Raw genomic sequence first — 17,621 nt, 5'->3', positions numbered from 1 at the left:
TATAAAGCACCTCAGAGAGATGGACAAGCTCCTTTTTCATCATCTGCAGAATCTCATTAGCCTACCTTCCATTCCATTCTGTGCCTTAAGAGTGATGTCAGGACCTTTTTCCTCTCCTCCTGCACAGAGCTGTGCCTGACCTGCTCCCTCCGCACTGAGAGCAATTGCAGGCAGATCAAGAATCGGAGGCTCCTCTTTGTCACCTTCCATGCAATAACCTGCTTCCTGACAGAAAAAGTGTCAAAGGACAACTATTCTGAGGATGAATATATCATTGGACAGTCTTACAGCACTAATTTGAGCTTGCTGAAGCAACTTGGAGCTGTTCTTTTTCATTTTTTCCAGGGCTACAGCTGCATAAAGACTTAGACATGCCCAGCTTTCCTTTCAATGCTCATTTGCTTGCTTTTAAGTGCATATGTCATTTTTCATTATTTTGTATGCTAAGGGGCAGATCCTGAATTTTTTAGCCATGTTTGGCAGAAGCTTGTTCCATAAATAATCTTATTAACTCCAATGGATTCTTTTGTGGAAAACAGTACTGTTCAGCAGCAGCTGAGGAGTCCCAGCAGGAAGCTCAGGGAAGAGTGGAAGAGGAAAATGGCTGCCAGAGATCGGAACAATATTTAGGTTTTAATGTCTTTCCACAGCAGCCACTGAATGAAGTAAAATCATTTTTTTATTTGCTGTAAAAGCTCCAGCAAAAGTAGGAAAAACCTCAGATGCCCTTCAAGGATGCTTTAAAACAAATGTGCAGTATTCATTCTCACTGTATAGTGCTAAAAAAAGACTCAGTGATTCTTTGGCTCCTAATTGTCACCTCAGGCAGCTTATTTAGCCTACCTGTCATGAAGGTAAAAGTATACAAAACCCTGTAACTCCTGCAAAGTAATTGAGCCACTTTTTTAACCTCCTTCTATCAATATTAATAACCTACTCTAATTGCACAATGCTTCTTTTTTTCTTTTCTCCTTTTTCTTCAATCTGCTATAGGGATTAGTTAGTCATCTGCATCTTCTTTAGAGGCCTTAACAAATGTTAATTTTTCATTCTTGCCTCTTTTTTTTTCTTCTATTAAGTGTCAGAATGAAATTAATTTCCCGGAAGGATATTAAGTGTCTTTCATGTATCAATCACAGCTGAGTTCTTCCTTTTCTCATGCAGAGATGGTTTCTCTTAGGCTGTACGAGGTCAAAAAAATAGAAGATAGGTATATTGTAAAGATATTTCCATTTCAGACCTCTTTAATATATTTTAATGCTGGAAATGCTCACCCAACCTGAGAAAATTTCAGGTAATTTGGTTGCTCTGGCCAAACAACAGCACTGTCCATGGGCCAATTTTAAAGCACCAGAGGGATTAAGCAAGTTTCCTCCTTAGAGATATCTCTGTACTTAAATCTTTGAAATTTCTCACGTATGCTTTGCCAGGCAGCTCTCGTTCTTTAATATGAGATGATAATTATGGCATGTTGTGGAGGCATCATTAAAGTTTCTTTAATTCATTTTATGTCATAATAAATTGTACTTGAAAAAATTAATAGCCTCTTGAATTTTAATGAGTAAGAACTTCAGGTTTGTCACTAAACCATCCCTGAATGTTCATGAACTTTGAAACACTGGACAGAAAGCATTGCCAGCCTATTTTGTTCATGCTGACGAACATTTCTCCTTTCTTTAGGGATTAAAGACAAATAGCTGAGTGGTATATCGTAACCATGCTCAAAAGCAAGCAGCAGTGTAGGTTTGAGGAAAAGCATGAACACTCAGCCTCTCTTTTAATCATCCTAGGGAGATTTTTTTCTCCCTGTGCCACAAGTAGAATCACAAAAGAGTTCAGGTGAAGGAGGGACGTGGGGAGGTCCCACGTGTTGCTCAATGTGAGGTCAAACTGGGTTGCTCAGGGACTTATTCAGTCTGGTCTTTTAAGCTTCTATGGAAGGAGAGAGCATGACCTCTCTAGCAGCCTGTGCTGCTGCTTGACTCTCCTCAACGTGAAAAATCTCCTTGTAGCCACTCTGAATGCCACTTATTTCAACCCAAGTCTGGTGCTTTCTGCTCTCCCACCCTCCATCTCTGCAATGAGCCTGGGTCCACTTCTTGATCACCGTCCTGTATGCTCTGGGGACTGCTCTTCTGTATCCACAGGTCACCCCTTCATAGGCACTGGGGGCCACTGTTAGGTGCCCACAGACCATTCCTTGTCTCAGCTGAACAAACCCTGGTCTCACAGCTTCAGCTCACAGAGCAAGCACTCCTGCCCTGACCATCTTGGTTCTTCCCTGCACTCCCTCAGTTAAATGATGTCTGTCTTCTACTGGGCACCCCAGAATGGATGTAGTGCTGTCCACGTGGTCCTGAGGAAAGGGGAATAATCAATTCTCTCAATTTACCAGCAGATCTGCTCCCTGAACAGGCAGTGCCCAGCCTGCATCCCTGCAGAGAGTTTGTCCTCCACAGGTTTGGGGCCTTGCATTTGTCCCTGTTGGATTCCATGGGTTTCCCGTGGTGCTGACGCCAGCAGTGCATGGTTATTGATGTCTGTGGGCAGGGCTCCTTGACACCACAGTCAGGCAAGGTTTCTCTTGCCTCACATCTCTGACCTTCAGGTACCTTTTGCTGGCTGGGAAAGGCGTCAGAGGAGAATATATGATGCAAAGTGTGATTCTAGGCAGGCTTTGGTGTCTCTTGTGCATTATTTTGGTCTAGTCAAACCCACTCATGGACAGTGCAAAGAAAAAGTACTTCTATAACTGTTCTTCTACAGACATGTGATAGAAACCTAGCAGATGGGCTGCGTCTTTTATTATCGACTGGGGATGAACAGACCTGAACCCGAGGAGCAGCACTAGATGGAGTGACAAAGATTATCTCTGACTTCACTCTTGTCTCTTGCATATGTCTCCTGTGGTCTGAAAATACATGAGGTGCTTATATCCTCAGATTGCCTCAGAAAAATCACACAGATAAAGGGCTGAGTGGGAGCTTGTCAGCCATCAAAACCATAAAAGTATTGGGGCAGAGTGAAATAAAGAAAGTCAAAACTCCCCGGTTCCCCCAGTTCATAGCACAAGAACAAGATCACTGCTGAGAAGTGTCAGCAGAAACATTAGAAGTTTCTGAGAGCCTTCCATGCTGGGTAATGTCCTTCCTGAGCTAAACAGATAGGTAGGGCTGTTTACACAAGATCCTAATTCGTCTTCAAGAAGGAGGGAAGCAAGAGCCACGGCACAGCCGCTTATTGCTGCGTTGGACACAGCCCCGTGTGATGTGCAGCTCTGGTTCCTGCAGGGGTGCAGCTTAATAAGGGAGCAACTCATCACAGCCAGGTTGTGAAGTCAAGAGTCAGAGGGTCACATGAAGTCCTCATGAGCATAATTCCATGCAGTTTCTAATCCTTTCCCTTACACGTGTGTGTTCAATTCCCGAGTCAATGCACTCCCTCTGGTGGCTGATTTACTGTCTCAGGTCCACTCCTTTTTGGAGCTGAAGTTTCCTGCGAGCAGGTGGCTAAAGGAACTGAGAGAGCAATAATACTGCTTTTATTAGGCTACTTTATTGTTTTATGTTCTCGACTCCGAGGGCACAGATAAAGTCTGTCCATTCAAATGTATTTAAAAATAATCCCCGTTCGTGGAAAAAGGTGAAGCTAAAAATACTCTGTTCAGAAAGACTATTTCTGGAAAGAGCCTAAAACATTATATTTTTATCAGGTCAATGATCTGTTTGCCTCAATGATCTGCTGTTTTAAGACCCATGTTGGTCATTCACAAAAGGTAAATCGGTGATGTGTCAAAGTCCCTTTTAGTAATTTCCTCTGATTTCCTCTTAGGATCTGCTCCCTCTCACATTGCCAGCTTTTATGGAGAGAAAATACCTTTTTCTTCTCATAGCATAGCAGTCAGGACAATAGAGGCTATTGCTGCTTCTAAAGCCACAGGGAGAAACTATGTGCTGGAAATCATCAAAAGAGAAAGAAATATCCACTCTGAAGGATAAACTCCTTTTGGATGTGTTTTTTATGTCATCTGTTCATGCAGGTGATTGATTTGCCTTACACATTTTTAGAGAATGCATGTTGTTAAGCAAAGCCACTGATAAAGAGGCAGTCAGTAATTAAACACTATTCTGAGGCTGGGAAACAACATTTTCTGTATGTAGAAACAGTATTTACTTAATTAGCTGTCATGCTGTGTTTCAGAGGAGGCAAACACAAGCAGATGCTGCTGTGAACTTGCTTGCCTGTAGCTTGATGCACTCCAGCACCTGGTGACCTTCCTGCCTTAAGGAAAAGAGCTGCTCCCACACCTTCAACAGCTGGATTTAGCTGTTGACCTGACCATATCCGCACTGAGGTGAAAGGGCTCAGAGCTGTCTTTGGAGCAAGTTTATTGAGGGCAGGAGAGAGAGTTGAGGTGGCTCATTTTATTTCCAACTGTAACCTCATTGATCCAGGTGACAGCATGACCCAGGACAGGCACTGCTGCTTGGTCAGAGGATGGAGTCTGCAGATCCCCTTGGTTCCTCTGGCTCAGTGCTTGCAAAATTCAACCAGAGCTAATTTTAGAGGCCAGTCCTATCAACCAGGATCCCTTACTACTGTCTTTAAAAAGATCCCTTGATGGCTATATAGCTTTGAATTAACTGTTTGTCCTAGACACCATCTAATTTCATAATCTGTAACATCATCATTGAATATCTTTCATAATTCACTTAATTGCATGTCTGTTGCTACAGTGCTTCAATTTGGGGAAATTTCTGTTTTCCTACTCAGGAAAACAGTTTACACTCTCAAGACCAATTTGCCAGCTGGAGCATAGTTCTTCTGCAAATGGATGCAAAGATAAGGCTCTCATAAATATCTGAAAGCACCATCATCTCTGCATTTGCACATTCAACAGCTTGAATCTCAATGACAGTGCATCCTTGCTCCTAGTACATGATGCTCTGAAGGTGGTCCCCTGCAACAGGTCCTGTGGGTTTTCAGGCATGGTTGTAGCTCCAGTCTGGCACTCAGGAAGGACTTAGGAGTGCGAACTCCACAGAAAGATACCAGGAAGTGGGTTTTTTCCCCTCTTTTACACGGATTTTCTTCCCAAGAGGAGACAACTGTGCTCCTGAGCTGGTAGTGAGAGGATCACCAGCCGATCAGTCCATGCAGGGGACTGTGCTCATTTGGCTATGTGACATTTGACAGTCATGTGCAGAAATAGGACACAGTCTCCTGGTTCAAAACATTGATAGACACCAGAATTTATTCTTTAAGGCCTTGGATCGTATGTTTAAAACAACTGAGAGACCCTTCTGAATCTTCATGTATCCTCAGGGAGTTTTATTGTGGTCCTGATTTAGTGCTTGTTCCAATATGAATGAGATGTCAGTTCTGTTTAGCACGCTAGCCTGATTTTAGTGAATGCAATGATACTTGCATATTTCCATCAAAGTCTTATCTCCACGGTATTACAAGAGAAGCCTGCAGTCTGGATAAGGGGTTTATATTATTTAATAATTGTCATCTCATTCTTAACTGATGTAAGCAAAAGTGGAGCAATGTGTACTGCACCGATAAAATGGCCTCACCAAACTAAAATGGAAGAGAGAAAACCTCCCTCAATTTTTTCTTCATTGTGTTCATGATTTGCTACTGAGCCTGACCTGATGTTTTAAAACATCTCTGTTTTACTAGTTGTATTAAAATAAAACATACTTACTGTATTTTGGAAGTCACTAATAACTGGAAAAATGCCTTATAACCCTAGGGATACTTTTTCATCTCCTGACCTTTGCATAGCGAAGAATTATTGCTATCATCTGAAACAACTTTCGTGGTTTGATTTATGAAATCCAAAATTAATCAAATTGCGATGTCTTCATATCAGTGAAAATTGTTTGGACATTCAGAGAATGTTGCCACTTTTTCAACTATGTCACAAATACTACTATCCATTTCATCAGTATAACATGACCATCTATATTCATGTATTTCAGGATAAAGAGATACAGCTTAAATTCCTCTGCATCCACATATTCCTGTGCTCTTTATATTCCTCAAACTTCACATTTCGTATTTTGGAGTTTTTTCAGCCTGCTTTTAGTCTACTACTGCAGGAGCTAGAGTCTGTATTGAAATGACAAAACCCCAAAAGCCTCAAATGATTTGTCATCCTGCCCTTTGTTTAAATCCTGAAGTCTGCCATTATTCCAACTTTCAGTGGGCTATGGAAAAAATTTAAATAAATAGGAATTTGTTTGATCATAGGGTGCAATTCTGCAGTTTTCGTCCCATTGAGGATGAAGGTAACTGAAGGTTTTTACTCATTTCAGAAGATCTTGTAGGTCTAAGATCTTTCAAAGGAAAAGGAAGAGAGAAAAATGAGGAAAGAGTCACTAAGGTTTTAGAAATTCTTTTTTTCTGGCAGCCACTGTCATTCTCATGAAACTTAGAAAAATGGACTCTGTTTTACACATACAACTGAAAGAATACTCTTACAATTCATTATAAGCCTACCATTGTTAGAAAAAGATTGCCATGATTTTTTCTTACTTTTTTTTTTCTATGTGAATATAAATTCTCATCTTGAGTAGGCTGAAATGACTGAGGGAAAAATAACCAATATTTGGTATAATTGGGATAACTCTTAAGTTAAGAATTATTTTAATGAGTTTAAAAATCTTAATTAGTTCTATTAAGAAACATCTATATTATGAGGCTTGTTTTAAAGGTGAGAATGATGGAATCTTGGTCAACACAGTCCAGGGGAAAGATGCTGTCTTTTGTCTCATTACATTTGTTAATGCTTTTTGATTATGGAAGAAAAAAAAATAGCAATTAAAAAACCCATGAAAAACAAGCTAACAGCAGCTTTTAACAAGATTAAGAAATCCTTCCAAGCAATGGGAAGGATTAAATGTGAGTCAAGTTTAGCAGAATCACCCATGGCTCTTCCCTTACTTACTTAAAAAGCACATGATTTATAAGCCCTGTGTGTCTAAAACAGCCATTTACAGTTTAAAAGAAAAACAAAGAACCGCAAAGCAACAACAAAAAAAAAACCACAAACACCTTTATCCCAAAATGTTCATTTCAGGTGTCTTGTAGAGAAGCACTGGTTCCACACAATGGCCTGGTGCATCTTGACTCAATGACAGCAAAGAGTTCACAGAGACCCTTCCTCAAGGATTAATATTTGTAGCAAGATATTTTAGCTCAGTCAAAACAAAACAAATAGGGACTCAAAGACAAGATTCAACATTGACAAGATTCAACATCCAAGCCTCCTGGTGATATTCTTGAAGCTATTTTCCTCCTGTTGTGTCACAAATAGTCATTTGGCAATATTTCTGGGATTTCTGTTCCAGATGATGAAATTAATTTACCAGTCCATGGGGACAATTTGGTTTGTAGAGTTTCCTTCTGTTTGGGTTCCAATAAAGGTGCTGAAGGAAAAAGGAGAGGAATCAGCAACTGCATGAAAAATAATCACAGTTGTGAAAAAACAGGCATGTTATTTATCTCTGGCTTTAGGTGTATAGAGCTTTTACCCTATGAAGTATACTATATGCCATATAAAATAATAACACCTTACTTTTGCCTAGGAGCAATACAAAAGCAGGGGCTCTTGGATCCATGAATGGGAGCATAAATACTGCCATAAATAGGGTGCTTCTCCTTCAGGGACAAAAGTGTCTGAGCTGTAGAAAGCAAAAATGCTTTGTTGTCTCTTGGTCACACCAAGCAAGACATGAAAAATTGCATAGCTGAGAAGAAAGAACCTTTTCCCAGCACATTAAAAGAGCCCTGGTTAGTACAGCTGGGCCCCCTGATTTCAACACCACTTGAAATACAAAATACTTGTGTCATGAAAAATCAGCATTGCTCGTCTCTGTCCCCACTCCAAGGCCATACGGAATCTGGGGTCATGAAGTGAAACTTGCTGAGAAGTCATCCCCTAAGAGCCACATGGTTTGTCCCAGCTTTCGGGGCGGATCTTCCATCCAGGGTGTTGGCCTGGGAGGTCTCTGCGTTCTTCTCTTTGAGCTAAAGGAGACGGGCACAGATGTGGAGGCAGAGATGTCTCCAGCCCTTGCCTGCTTGCTGCTGTTCCTGGGGGGCTGCCTGGGATGCCAGCACCGCGCCTGCCGCTGCCTGGGCAGGGTGTTCATCTGCCAGGAGAGCCAGGTGCTCCAGGTTCCCCGGGACATCCCTGCCAACACCACCGAACTGTAAGTAGGGAAAGGGAGCGGTTGGGAGCAGCAGCCTTGGGGCTGGCTCTCCAAACAAGCTGCTGCTTGGCAAGCCACAGGTCAGGTTTGCAGGGAGTCGCTTGGGAGACTTCATGCCAGCTGTTTGCAGAGCACAGCCCTTCCTCCGACGCTCACTTAATTACACTTGAAACTCCTCTCCGTTTCTCTGATCATGGTCAATGTAAAATCTCTGTTAAGAAAGGAGTTTGCACGTTATAATGCAAAGTGCAGACTAAATTTGAAACAAGCATCCTTGGTGCTGTGACTAATTTGAAGCACAAAGTCTGAGCTTTCTTTACAGCTTTGCTTTAACGTTGTTGGAGGGCGCAGAGCAACTTGTCTGCCCCAAACAGACATGATGAGCGTTTGTTTGTACTGCAGGAGCTTTCCAACGGTTTGCACTTGTTTGCCAAGAAGGAACTTAATGTTTTCCCCTTGAAATCTCAAAGGCATTGCAGAAAGGACTCTGACAAACATTCAGGGAGGGATCCTCCTCCACCAGAGCAGCAGCGTGGCTGCGGTTGGAGACAGTGAGCAACATGAAGATACTGTACTGAGTTACAAGAGGATGGGTTTTGTCTGTCTTAAAGCTTATTTTTCATAAAAGTAATGTGAGCAATAGTGTGTGGCAGCTGTTTTGTGTGTCAGTAGCACAGGCAAGCAAATGAGCTTGTGCAATGGCAAGTATGTAACTGCAAGTTATTGTTTTCATTTTAATAGTTTTAAAGCAAATTAGATCACCGTTTGCCAACACCCCCGCAGACATCTGGCATTGTTACAACCAAGAGCAAAACCAAGAGGAGTAGCCCTGGATAAAGCTTTTGATTAATAAGTGGAGTGGCAAGTTTGAAGGGAGGATACAATGAAGAATGATGTGTCACTAGTTAGAAAAATATAGCCCTATCCCAATTTTACACACCACAGTATATCCATGGTTATTATGCCAGTGTTTTCCTAGGGCAGAAGTTTTGTTTTGTTCAGAAGGAAGAGTTGTTATGCTCACTAAGCAGATTGCAGTGAAAACTTGAGAGAAATGTCTGCATTAACCACAAAAGGTCATTAAAAGTTTAAATCATTCTCATAACTAGAGGAGAAACTAATCCATCTGTGATTTAGGCCATCTAAATCCTGAGTGAACTGTGCTCCAGGCGTATACGGCTAATTTTGTTTAATTTTGCTTTGATTGTTTCTTTAGGTTACACAGTTAAGGTCTGCCTTCTAGGGATTAAGCAAAAGCATTTTTTAATTATTTCTGCAAAGAAGTAGAGTATCGCTGAAAAGCACCTGTTAGTAAAATGGGATTTGTCCTCTCCTTGTTAACTTCTCAAGAGTTTGTTGAGGATGCTAATTTGTGGCCTCTTAGCATGAGTGTTATTCTCTGAAACAGGCAGAATACAACAATAGTGTGACTGAAAACAACAAACAAATCCTTTCTTCTGCCAATGCTGGGCAAATACTGGAGTTAGAATCTCTCAACTTGACTCTCTTCTCACTTTCTCTCAAAATAAACCAGCTTTTGGTTTCTCGGGGAGTCATCCAGGTCCCCTTCCATTAGTATAGCCCTGGGACTGATTTCAGCATGGCTTAAAATTTTGAAAAGTACCTAGAGTAGCGTTGAATATACCAAACCTTAGGATTACTAAAGCTAGATATGTTAGGTGAAGAGCTATCAAGTGACAGATAAAATTTAGATTTTTCCTTCAGGATCAAAGGGAAACTCTGGAAAAGTCCTTTTCTCTGTGTCTCTCCACTGAGTGCCCAGTGGGGTGATTCAGGTGGCTAAAATAGGTTTTACTTCTCCAGATGACACTGCAGGTGCACCCCTGGTAACAGAAAAAGCTTGCTTTATGTTTCCTCAGAAAGTCTCAGTGAGTGAAAAGGATTTTTAAATCAGCATACCAACTGGAGCACAGAAGGCCATGGTGTCTAAGAACCCTGTACAGGCCACAAGCAGAGACTTCTTGCTAAGTACAGCTCCTGCAAGGTATTTTTTTCTCTTAAGAGCTCATTCTGGGAGTCTGGATGCAGTCTGGTTTTGTTTGATGGAGAGGAGTTTCTTCAGTACACTTCAAGCTCTTCACCTTGCCTTATATGATCTTGATAGTTTTCCTAAATTATCCTAGAGTCCTTCCCTAGTGCCTTGAAAATGTTGAATAACATGCTGGTGAATGCTTTAGAGTGAGAACAGGAGCCTAATAAGCCTCAAGCACTTCCTTTGCTATGCGATTCTATTTCACTACAGCTGTGTCTGAAGTTGGGACACTGGCATGTGGCAGCCAGCTGGGACACTCAGTAGGAAAACTCATGATAAAGGTAAAAATAGGGCCCTCACTCACCATTATCTCTTTGCCATTGCTGACATTTTCAATTCTTACTGTTATTTTTTAGTGTTTGAGGGTTGGTCCTGAGCACGTGCTGCCGTGAGGGATTTCCTTGTGATCGGCTTCCCAACAGGGAGAGCTTAGGCTCCGCAGCAAACATGAGCTCTGCAGTGTGGTGCATGAGACAGGGGTTTGGTCCTGGCTGGATTAGCACCTGCTTCAGCAAGGGTGTTGCAAAGGGAAGGCTGGTAGCCTCTTACAGTGAGCGATTTCATTTTGTACTTACCATGTGGAAACAGAGCAGGGATCAGAATCCATGGGCTTTCATCACTCTCCTTTCTGCCACATTTTCAATTACAGGCCAAAATTTCATGAGAGGATGGTTACAGCTTGGTTAGTACATTGCTTTTTGCAGATTTGCAAGCAGTCTGCATCTGGCATGTTCTGAGTGTTCGCAAGGGAGGCTGTGGTTATTAGCTGTTTTTCTTTATAATCTTTGCCTGGATAGAAGAATTTTTGGTATTTTCTAATAGATACCAAAATGCCGAAGAGATGGCTCTGACTTACAACTTTGGAGTCAATCCATTAGAAACCAGCGGCCAAAAGTCCAGATGGGAAATGTAGGCTCACCTGTGTCAAAGTATTAACTCTTAATTGCCTCAGGGGAAGAGGGGAGGGAGTGACTCAGTAGCAGCTGGAGGCAGTTTGCTCCTTGAAGATCTATTCCAATCTTAAAAATCCAGTGTCAAGTTTTGTAATCCATCATCAGTATTCAGCAGGATTTCATTTATTCATTAGAGGTCTTGCTTTGAGATAGGAATGCAGACAAAAATGACATTCTCAGAAGGGATCCTTCTTAAGATTTAACAAACTACTTTAAGCAGAAACATTTGAATAGCACCAAGTAAAAGGATAACAGGAAATGGCCTCAAGTTGTGCCAGGGGCAGTTGAGATTCAATATTAGGAAAACTTTCTTCCCTGAAAGGGTCATTAGGCACTGGAATAGGCTGCCCAGGGAAGCAGTGGAATCATGATCCCTATAAGTGTTGTGGATGTGGCACTTGGGGACGTGGTTTAGTGGCAAACAAGGTGGTGTGGGCTTAACGGCCAGACTCAATTATCTGAGAGCTCTTTTCCAGCCATAATGACTCCATGCTTCTAGGAGGCAGTTTAGCCACTGTCAGAGCAGTTTAGAGGTATGTTATATAGAGTGTTTTCTCCCAAGCATCTGCAAGCTGTAAACAGCAGGGTTTTTCACTTGCTCACTGCATAGGTGTTTTTGTACGATCGCTCAAGGATATTTACTTTAGACTATCAAGTCAAGGCTGAGTAGATGTCTGAGCACTAAAACATCAGCTGCCTAGAAATAGCAAGTCCTGTGTTACGTACTGAGTGAGTCAGATGTGCTTCCCAGTGAGAGAAGCTGAAAATGATGTGAATTGTAGCTGCAACTCTGTTATTGACAGCTGCAATTAGGATTTTTTTTATTCTTTCACACTTAGGGCTGAAAGTACACTGAAACCTGCAAACAGCTACACTTCTTGCTTGGGTGTTTATACTGATGGACTGACCTTAACCTAAGAAAGGCAAGGTGTGAGAGGATAAAGTAAACTAACAAAATGAAGACCCACGAAGCTTTGAACTCCCTGTGTTGTGGTGGTTAATCATACAGTTAATCAATAAACCCACATTTTTTTCAGGATGAGATGAGAATATTTTCACAGCAGAGCATATTGAGAGCAAATTATACGCTGGCTAAAGCCCTTTTAATTATTTTCGTTTTTAATTCAAACCAGTTTTGCATCTGTTAGGGTTACATTCTTCTCTTCCTGAATTTATGATCAGCTCCTACTTTGAAAGAGAAGGCTACAGAGTTGCTGTAAGATTGCTGTTTGTATATCAGTGCAGTGGTCCTATGCTTAAGGCTGGATTCTGTATTTGACATTTTAATTGGGAGGATAAAAAGAAATAGGCAGATCATAAGAGAGGAAGAAAAAGAAACATAAGAAAATTACACAAAAGGATAATAAACTCAGCAGGACAGATCCTCACCTGGTATAAATGACCAAATATATATCTCTACAGAAACATTCAGTTTCTAAAGCTTCAGGAGCTTTTGAACATGAGGAGGTATGCTGCATGCAATGGGAGCTGCTTTGCAGTGCAGTACTCTGCTGGCTTACTCCTGATGCTGTAAATAAATACATGCACATGGCTTTCACCTTACTTATATGGTCTGCAGTTTGATGTATGTGCGAGAGAGGTATGGCCAAGTCTGAAGATTTATAGTTGTCTGTACATTTATATATATATATATATATATATATATATATATATATATATATAAAATATATCTTGGAAATGAAAGTGCATTCACTTAAAATTTGATGACTTACTAAATCACTGAGTTTTTTGCAGGGAAACAGTGAAATCCAAGACTTGATTTTGTTTGCATGCAGCGTTGGGAGGGTACCAAGCTGACTCCTTCCACTGGGGTCAGCTACAGAGATATTCTCTCAATGTATAAATTCAGTTTTTTCCAGCAGTCTCTGTCACACGCACACACACACACACACACACACACAAACCAGCCTGTGTCACATCCCCACACATCTGAAACCAGGCAAAATGGGCTCCTGGGCTGATGAGCTCCATGTCGTGAAATAAAGCCTCTCTCTTAGACATTTTAGGTATGTTCTGGTTCACTTCCTACAAAGAATCCAAACGTGCCTACTGAATGAGATGATAATAAATATTTTTCTAAAGTGTTTGGAAGATTAAACCAGTCACTTGTAGGTGTTACATTTTCTTGTCTCAAATATGGTGTCTTCATCTTGTGTGTCTCCCCATTCAAGTCATGAATATAGTTAAAAACCCAGGAGAGTTTGACAGTAATGTTATTCATGAGATGCGATCTGGTAAATACCAGAGTTAGTGATGAGGCACAGCAGGAAAGAAAAGCCCTAGTAAGATCCGAAATTAGTAGTTTTAAACTAAAATGTGGTAAAGTGGAGAAACTGGTAAGCCTAGAGGACGTTGCAAAGTAGGATGGAGGTCTATCTTTTACTTCTCCAACAAGAACATGAATCACTAAGCAGATTTGAGGACTCATGAATTCACTGGTGCCACGCAGCAGTTAATTTCCTTTGCTCTGAATGGTATGCTAGGCTAAACACTTCAACAGTATGGATGATTTCCTAGCTTCACTTACTCCCCTTACAACAGTTTCTCACAGCTCATCAGTTTTCACTCTGCAGAAGTAAAACACTGTATTTCAGACTTTGTTGCCTCCTTGCATCTGATACTAAAATGTATTAACTCCATCTCTCATCCCGTGCAGGGACACTTTGGCACAGGGAATCCTACTGAGTATCACTCAAAGATGACTGCTGCTAGCTGGGAAAGCAGAGCATAGTCGGAGCTCCAGGGAAATGCTTTCACAAGTTTGAGTGACATTAAAGTGCTTATGTGGTTCTGTCTCAGCTTCAATGAGCTGCCTTCCCGTCCCTTACATAGGGAGCTCAGGGTGTTTATGAAGAGAAAGGGGTATGTGTGTGTGTGCCCCTCATGCTCTGACCCAGCAGGGTACCAGTTGCTGTACTGTAAGAGCTACCAAGCCAAGACAGTTCATCAGTTATCCCTGTATTTCTCCCTGCAATTGTGCTTTTAATTCCTCACTCAGTTTTATAAATGGCATCTTGGGAATTTGAGTTAATCATTTTCTGGATCAGACATGTAGCAGATTCATATCAGCACTGCAGTCTTGAAGAATAATGCTTATTATCTCCCTCAATATCCCAGGCCATGCCACTTAAGTGAAAAATAAAATTTAAAAAAGCTTCTCAAATACTTGATGATAATCCTAGCTACATTTCTGAGATGACTTCTGGAGAAGAGATCCCCAGTGGGAGGTATCTTCACAAGCTGCAAATCACATTCCTGTGGAAGAGTATCACACATAAAATGTGTCACCTGATAAGCCAGCAAGAGAAAGTCTACTGTGAGCCTCCAGGGTTTTCTTTGCAGATGCTGAGGGGGTCTCATCAGGCTGACATGTCACTAGAAATACTGCTTGTGCGAGAGTTTAATGAGGGTGACAGGAGTGGATGTGGAATGACACAAAAACAGGGAAAGAGGAGCCCAGAGAAGAGATGCTGAGTAAGAATATCCATCCGAAAGGGAGAGCTGCTCCAACTGCCAGCAGTTTGTGTGCAGGAGAGGGTCCTGCAGAGCCAAGCAGTTATCTGCCAAAGAAAAATAAACAAACCTGTGAGACACCCAACTGAGGAGCCAAAGAAACCCATGCACAGTTCAACATGCCTCACTCTCTCCTCTCTTTTTGGCATCTTAGTTAGTTCTGCTTAACTTTCCTGAGTCCTTGTGCAGGCAAGTTAAAAGATAATTGGGGTAGGCTCACAGTTAATTTAAATTGTCATAGCTTCATTAACTTCAGTGGAAAGAACTCAGTTCATTTTCACTGTCTGGCAATGGGGACCTCTCTCAGCCATGTGTTGTTCATTTTGGCAGCAGCTGATTGGGAATGAGTGTGTGTGTGTGTGTGTGTGTTCAGTAAACAAGACAGTTTGGGCACAAAAGACAGGTATTATTTTTCATAGCAGTCTTAGTTTTACACAGCAAGGGGCAAACACTCTGGTAGGAAAAGTCACTTTTCTTTGTTTAAGACCTTGACCTTTTCAGACAAAATCTGTAAATTATTTCACACACTTTGCCTGTAGTTTGATTGGGCTGCTCTTATTAGCAGTGAAATTTAAGTCATTAAAATGAAGCTTATTTCAAATTATAGGTCAGACTCAAGCATGGATTTCATGTAAGAGTATAGAAAATTATTTCTTCTAATCATCTTGCATACACCATAATAAGGAGCCCAATTTCTGCCTTTTACTCAGAAGTAATTTCTTTGATCTTGAGGGTCTAGGATCACAAAAGCTTGTGATTTGTTTACTTTTGCTCAGTGTTTTCCTCCAACTATCCTTAAGTCTTTCAGGAGCTCAGCCTGGAAGGTAGGGATGGTTCTTATCTCCCATTACCTTATCAAGCCACTTAGAATCACTTGCTCCTCGGTAGCTAGAGGAGAATTTACAGACTGTTATTCTGGGCAGAGGGAGATATGTGTCTGAGTGAAACGAAAACAGCCTCCAACCCAACTCAGCTGAATGAATCCTTGTTTTTCATAAGTATATTGAGCTTGCTGAGCCTCCCTCTTTGCCTGGACTAACTAAATAGTGCTGTATCCTTAAATGTAACTTACTCAGAGCTTCCTATAGACAGGTCAGCCCCTATTTTAAGCATATACCCACTGGGTGAGCTGCAGGCTGAAGCTTTCAGCTCTGCTCCCTCTCTTTTCTACTCAAGGATGCTATTACTAGTCAGCATTTTAACATATTTGCCTGGAAATTCTGTTTTGTGAATGTCTGTGGAGCATGATTCTGAGAATGGTCCCATTGACATAAAGTTTCCCCACATCCAGATGCATGAGGATGCACCTTCTGATATGAACCTTTGTCCAAATACATTCAGTTAATTGGAATTAATTTGTAAATATTTGGTAGTCAGGAATCTGTGAATCTTCAGTGGTTTTCCAAAAACACTATGTGCATAAACATGCAGTGGGGAAAATTTCCAAGTTTTCAGTGTTTGATTCATCTTTTGTTTGAGAGTGGAGCAAGGAGGGAATATGCTTTCAAATGAAGATCAGAAGTTTGGGGTTTTTTATTTGAAACAGTAGCATGCAATGAAGAACCAGATGGACTGTGTGAACACTGGAAAAGAAAGTGGTTCTTGTTTTCTCAGGAGAGTTTCTGGTGTCCTCTATTTATGTTCTAAACATAAAACTTTGGGGTATAATGGGGTACTTATAAAGACACTTTCCCTCCCCCTTGCCCCAAAACCAGGTCCTACCCCAAGAAGTGTGTGTACACACCTATGCATGTGACCAGGGTGTCTGTGTTTAACTTCTTCCTCTGCCGGTTTGGTCCTGGGCGGAGAGGATGAGATTGGAAAACAGTGGCATGGATATACAGCCGTAACTCCTAAAATGGCTCAGGCTGAGGTGTGAGAGAGTAATAATGGGAGGAGGTACTGTCTGCCTGCCCTTTTTCCATAAACCAGGAGCATGGGATGGGAAGAAGTGATATGTAGTTATGTGAGGTTGGTTTTCTTCACTGAAAAGGATCGTCACATAGGCAGGCTAAGAATTATAGTGGTTTTCTTTACACACCTTTGAAAGCCTTTTAATGGTGTCATATTCTGTGCTTAGAAATAATCCCTGGTGTAACACTCCTGCCTACCCTTGGCTTTGAGAGGTTTGGATTTCAGTGCTTACCTTCAGGTTAAGCTTTGATTTCTTTTATCACTTGTACCATCACATGGTATAAGCACATCAGGCTGTTGCCTTTAGTAGCCCAATAGGCATTTTTGAGGGCTAGACCCTTTGTAAAAGGGTATCCTATTCAGTGGGAAACATCATGCCTGTGAGAGCCACAGACATTCACCGAGGTAAGAAAGCACATCTGTCTCCAGTGGTGGAAGTGCCACCTGTGCTGCTTTCTCTGGCATCTCCAGCCTCTCCACAGCTTTAAAAAAAGGAACACAGATCAGCCAAACCCATTTTTTCCTTCTTGATAACTGGTGGAAAGCAGTCAATTCTGAAGAGTCTTTCCTTGGAGTCCAGTTTCCCAGCAAGAATTTTTATAGACACACATAAATTTCTGAACAAGCAACGTGTAAGTAGAAGGGCTGTAAACCCATGGAAAGGCAGCAGGTTGATGCTAAAAACCTTCTCTTGTCCCCAAAGTTTTCTTTGGCCAACAGAGCCGCTATGGAAATTTTTGCTTTTCATTTTTGGCAAGAGAAGAGTCATAAAAGAAGTACAGGCTGTGTTAGAAAATGACAGCAAACCAAGAAGTGCCTTGGCAGTACAGCTCTCTCTAGGTGGAATTACTGGTTGGGGAAATACTCGCTGCATCCGAATCCCACGAGCTGTAATTTCCTATCTGCAGTATATTGTTGCCATGGCAGATGAAGCCCAGACCTCAT

General features: G+C 41.5%; 1 protein-coding gene across 6 annotated transcripts in view; it reads left to right on the top strand.

The window, feature by feature from the left end:
* Nucleotides 1-7,928: 7,928 nt before the first annotated feature.
* Nucleotides 7,929-17,621, top strand: part of FSHR (follicle stimulating hormone receptor) — an 85,303-nt gene continuing 75,610 nt past the window's right edge. For all 6 annotated transcript variants that reach the window (XM_019282468.3, XM_019282466.3, XM_019282465.3 and 3 more), the window contains exon 1: nucleotides 7,929-8,222. In XM_019282468.3, the coding sequence (XP_019138013.2) occupies nucleotides 7,960-8,222 (263 nt within the window). In that variant the 5' untranslated portion in view covers nucleotides 7,929-7,959. The remainder of the gene's footprint in view (nucleotides 8,223-17,621) is intronic.

The sequence above is a fragment of the Corvus cornix genome, chromosome 3 (genome assembly GCF_000738735.6).
Source record: "Corvus cornix cornix isolate S_Up_H32 chromosome 3, ASM73873v5, whole genome shotgun sequence".
NCBI classification, from domain to species: domain Eukaryota; kingdom Metazoa; phylum Chordata; class Aves; order Passeriformes; family Corvidae; genus Corvus; species Corvus cornix.
This window is presented reverse-complemented; position numbering and strand designations above follow the sequence as displayed.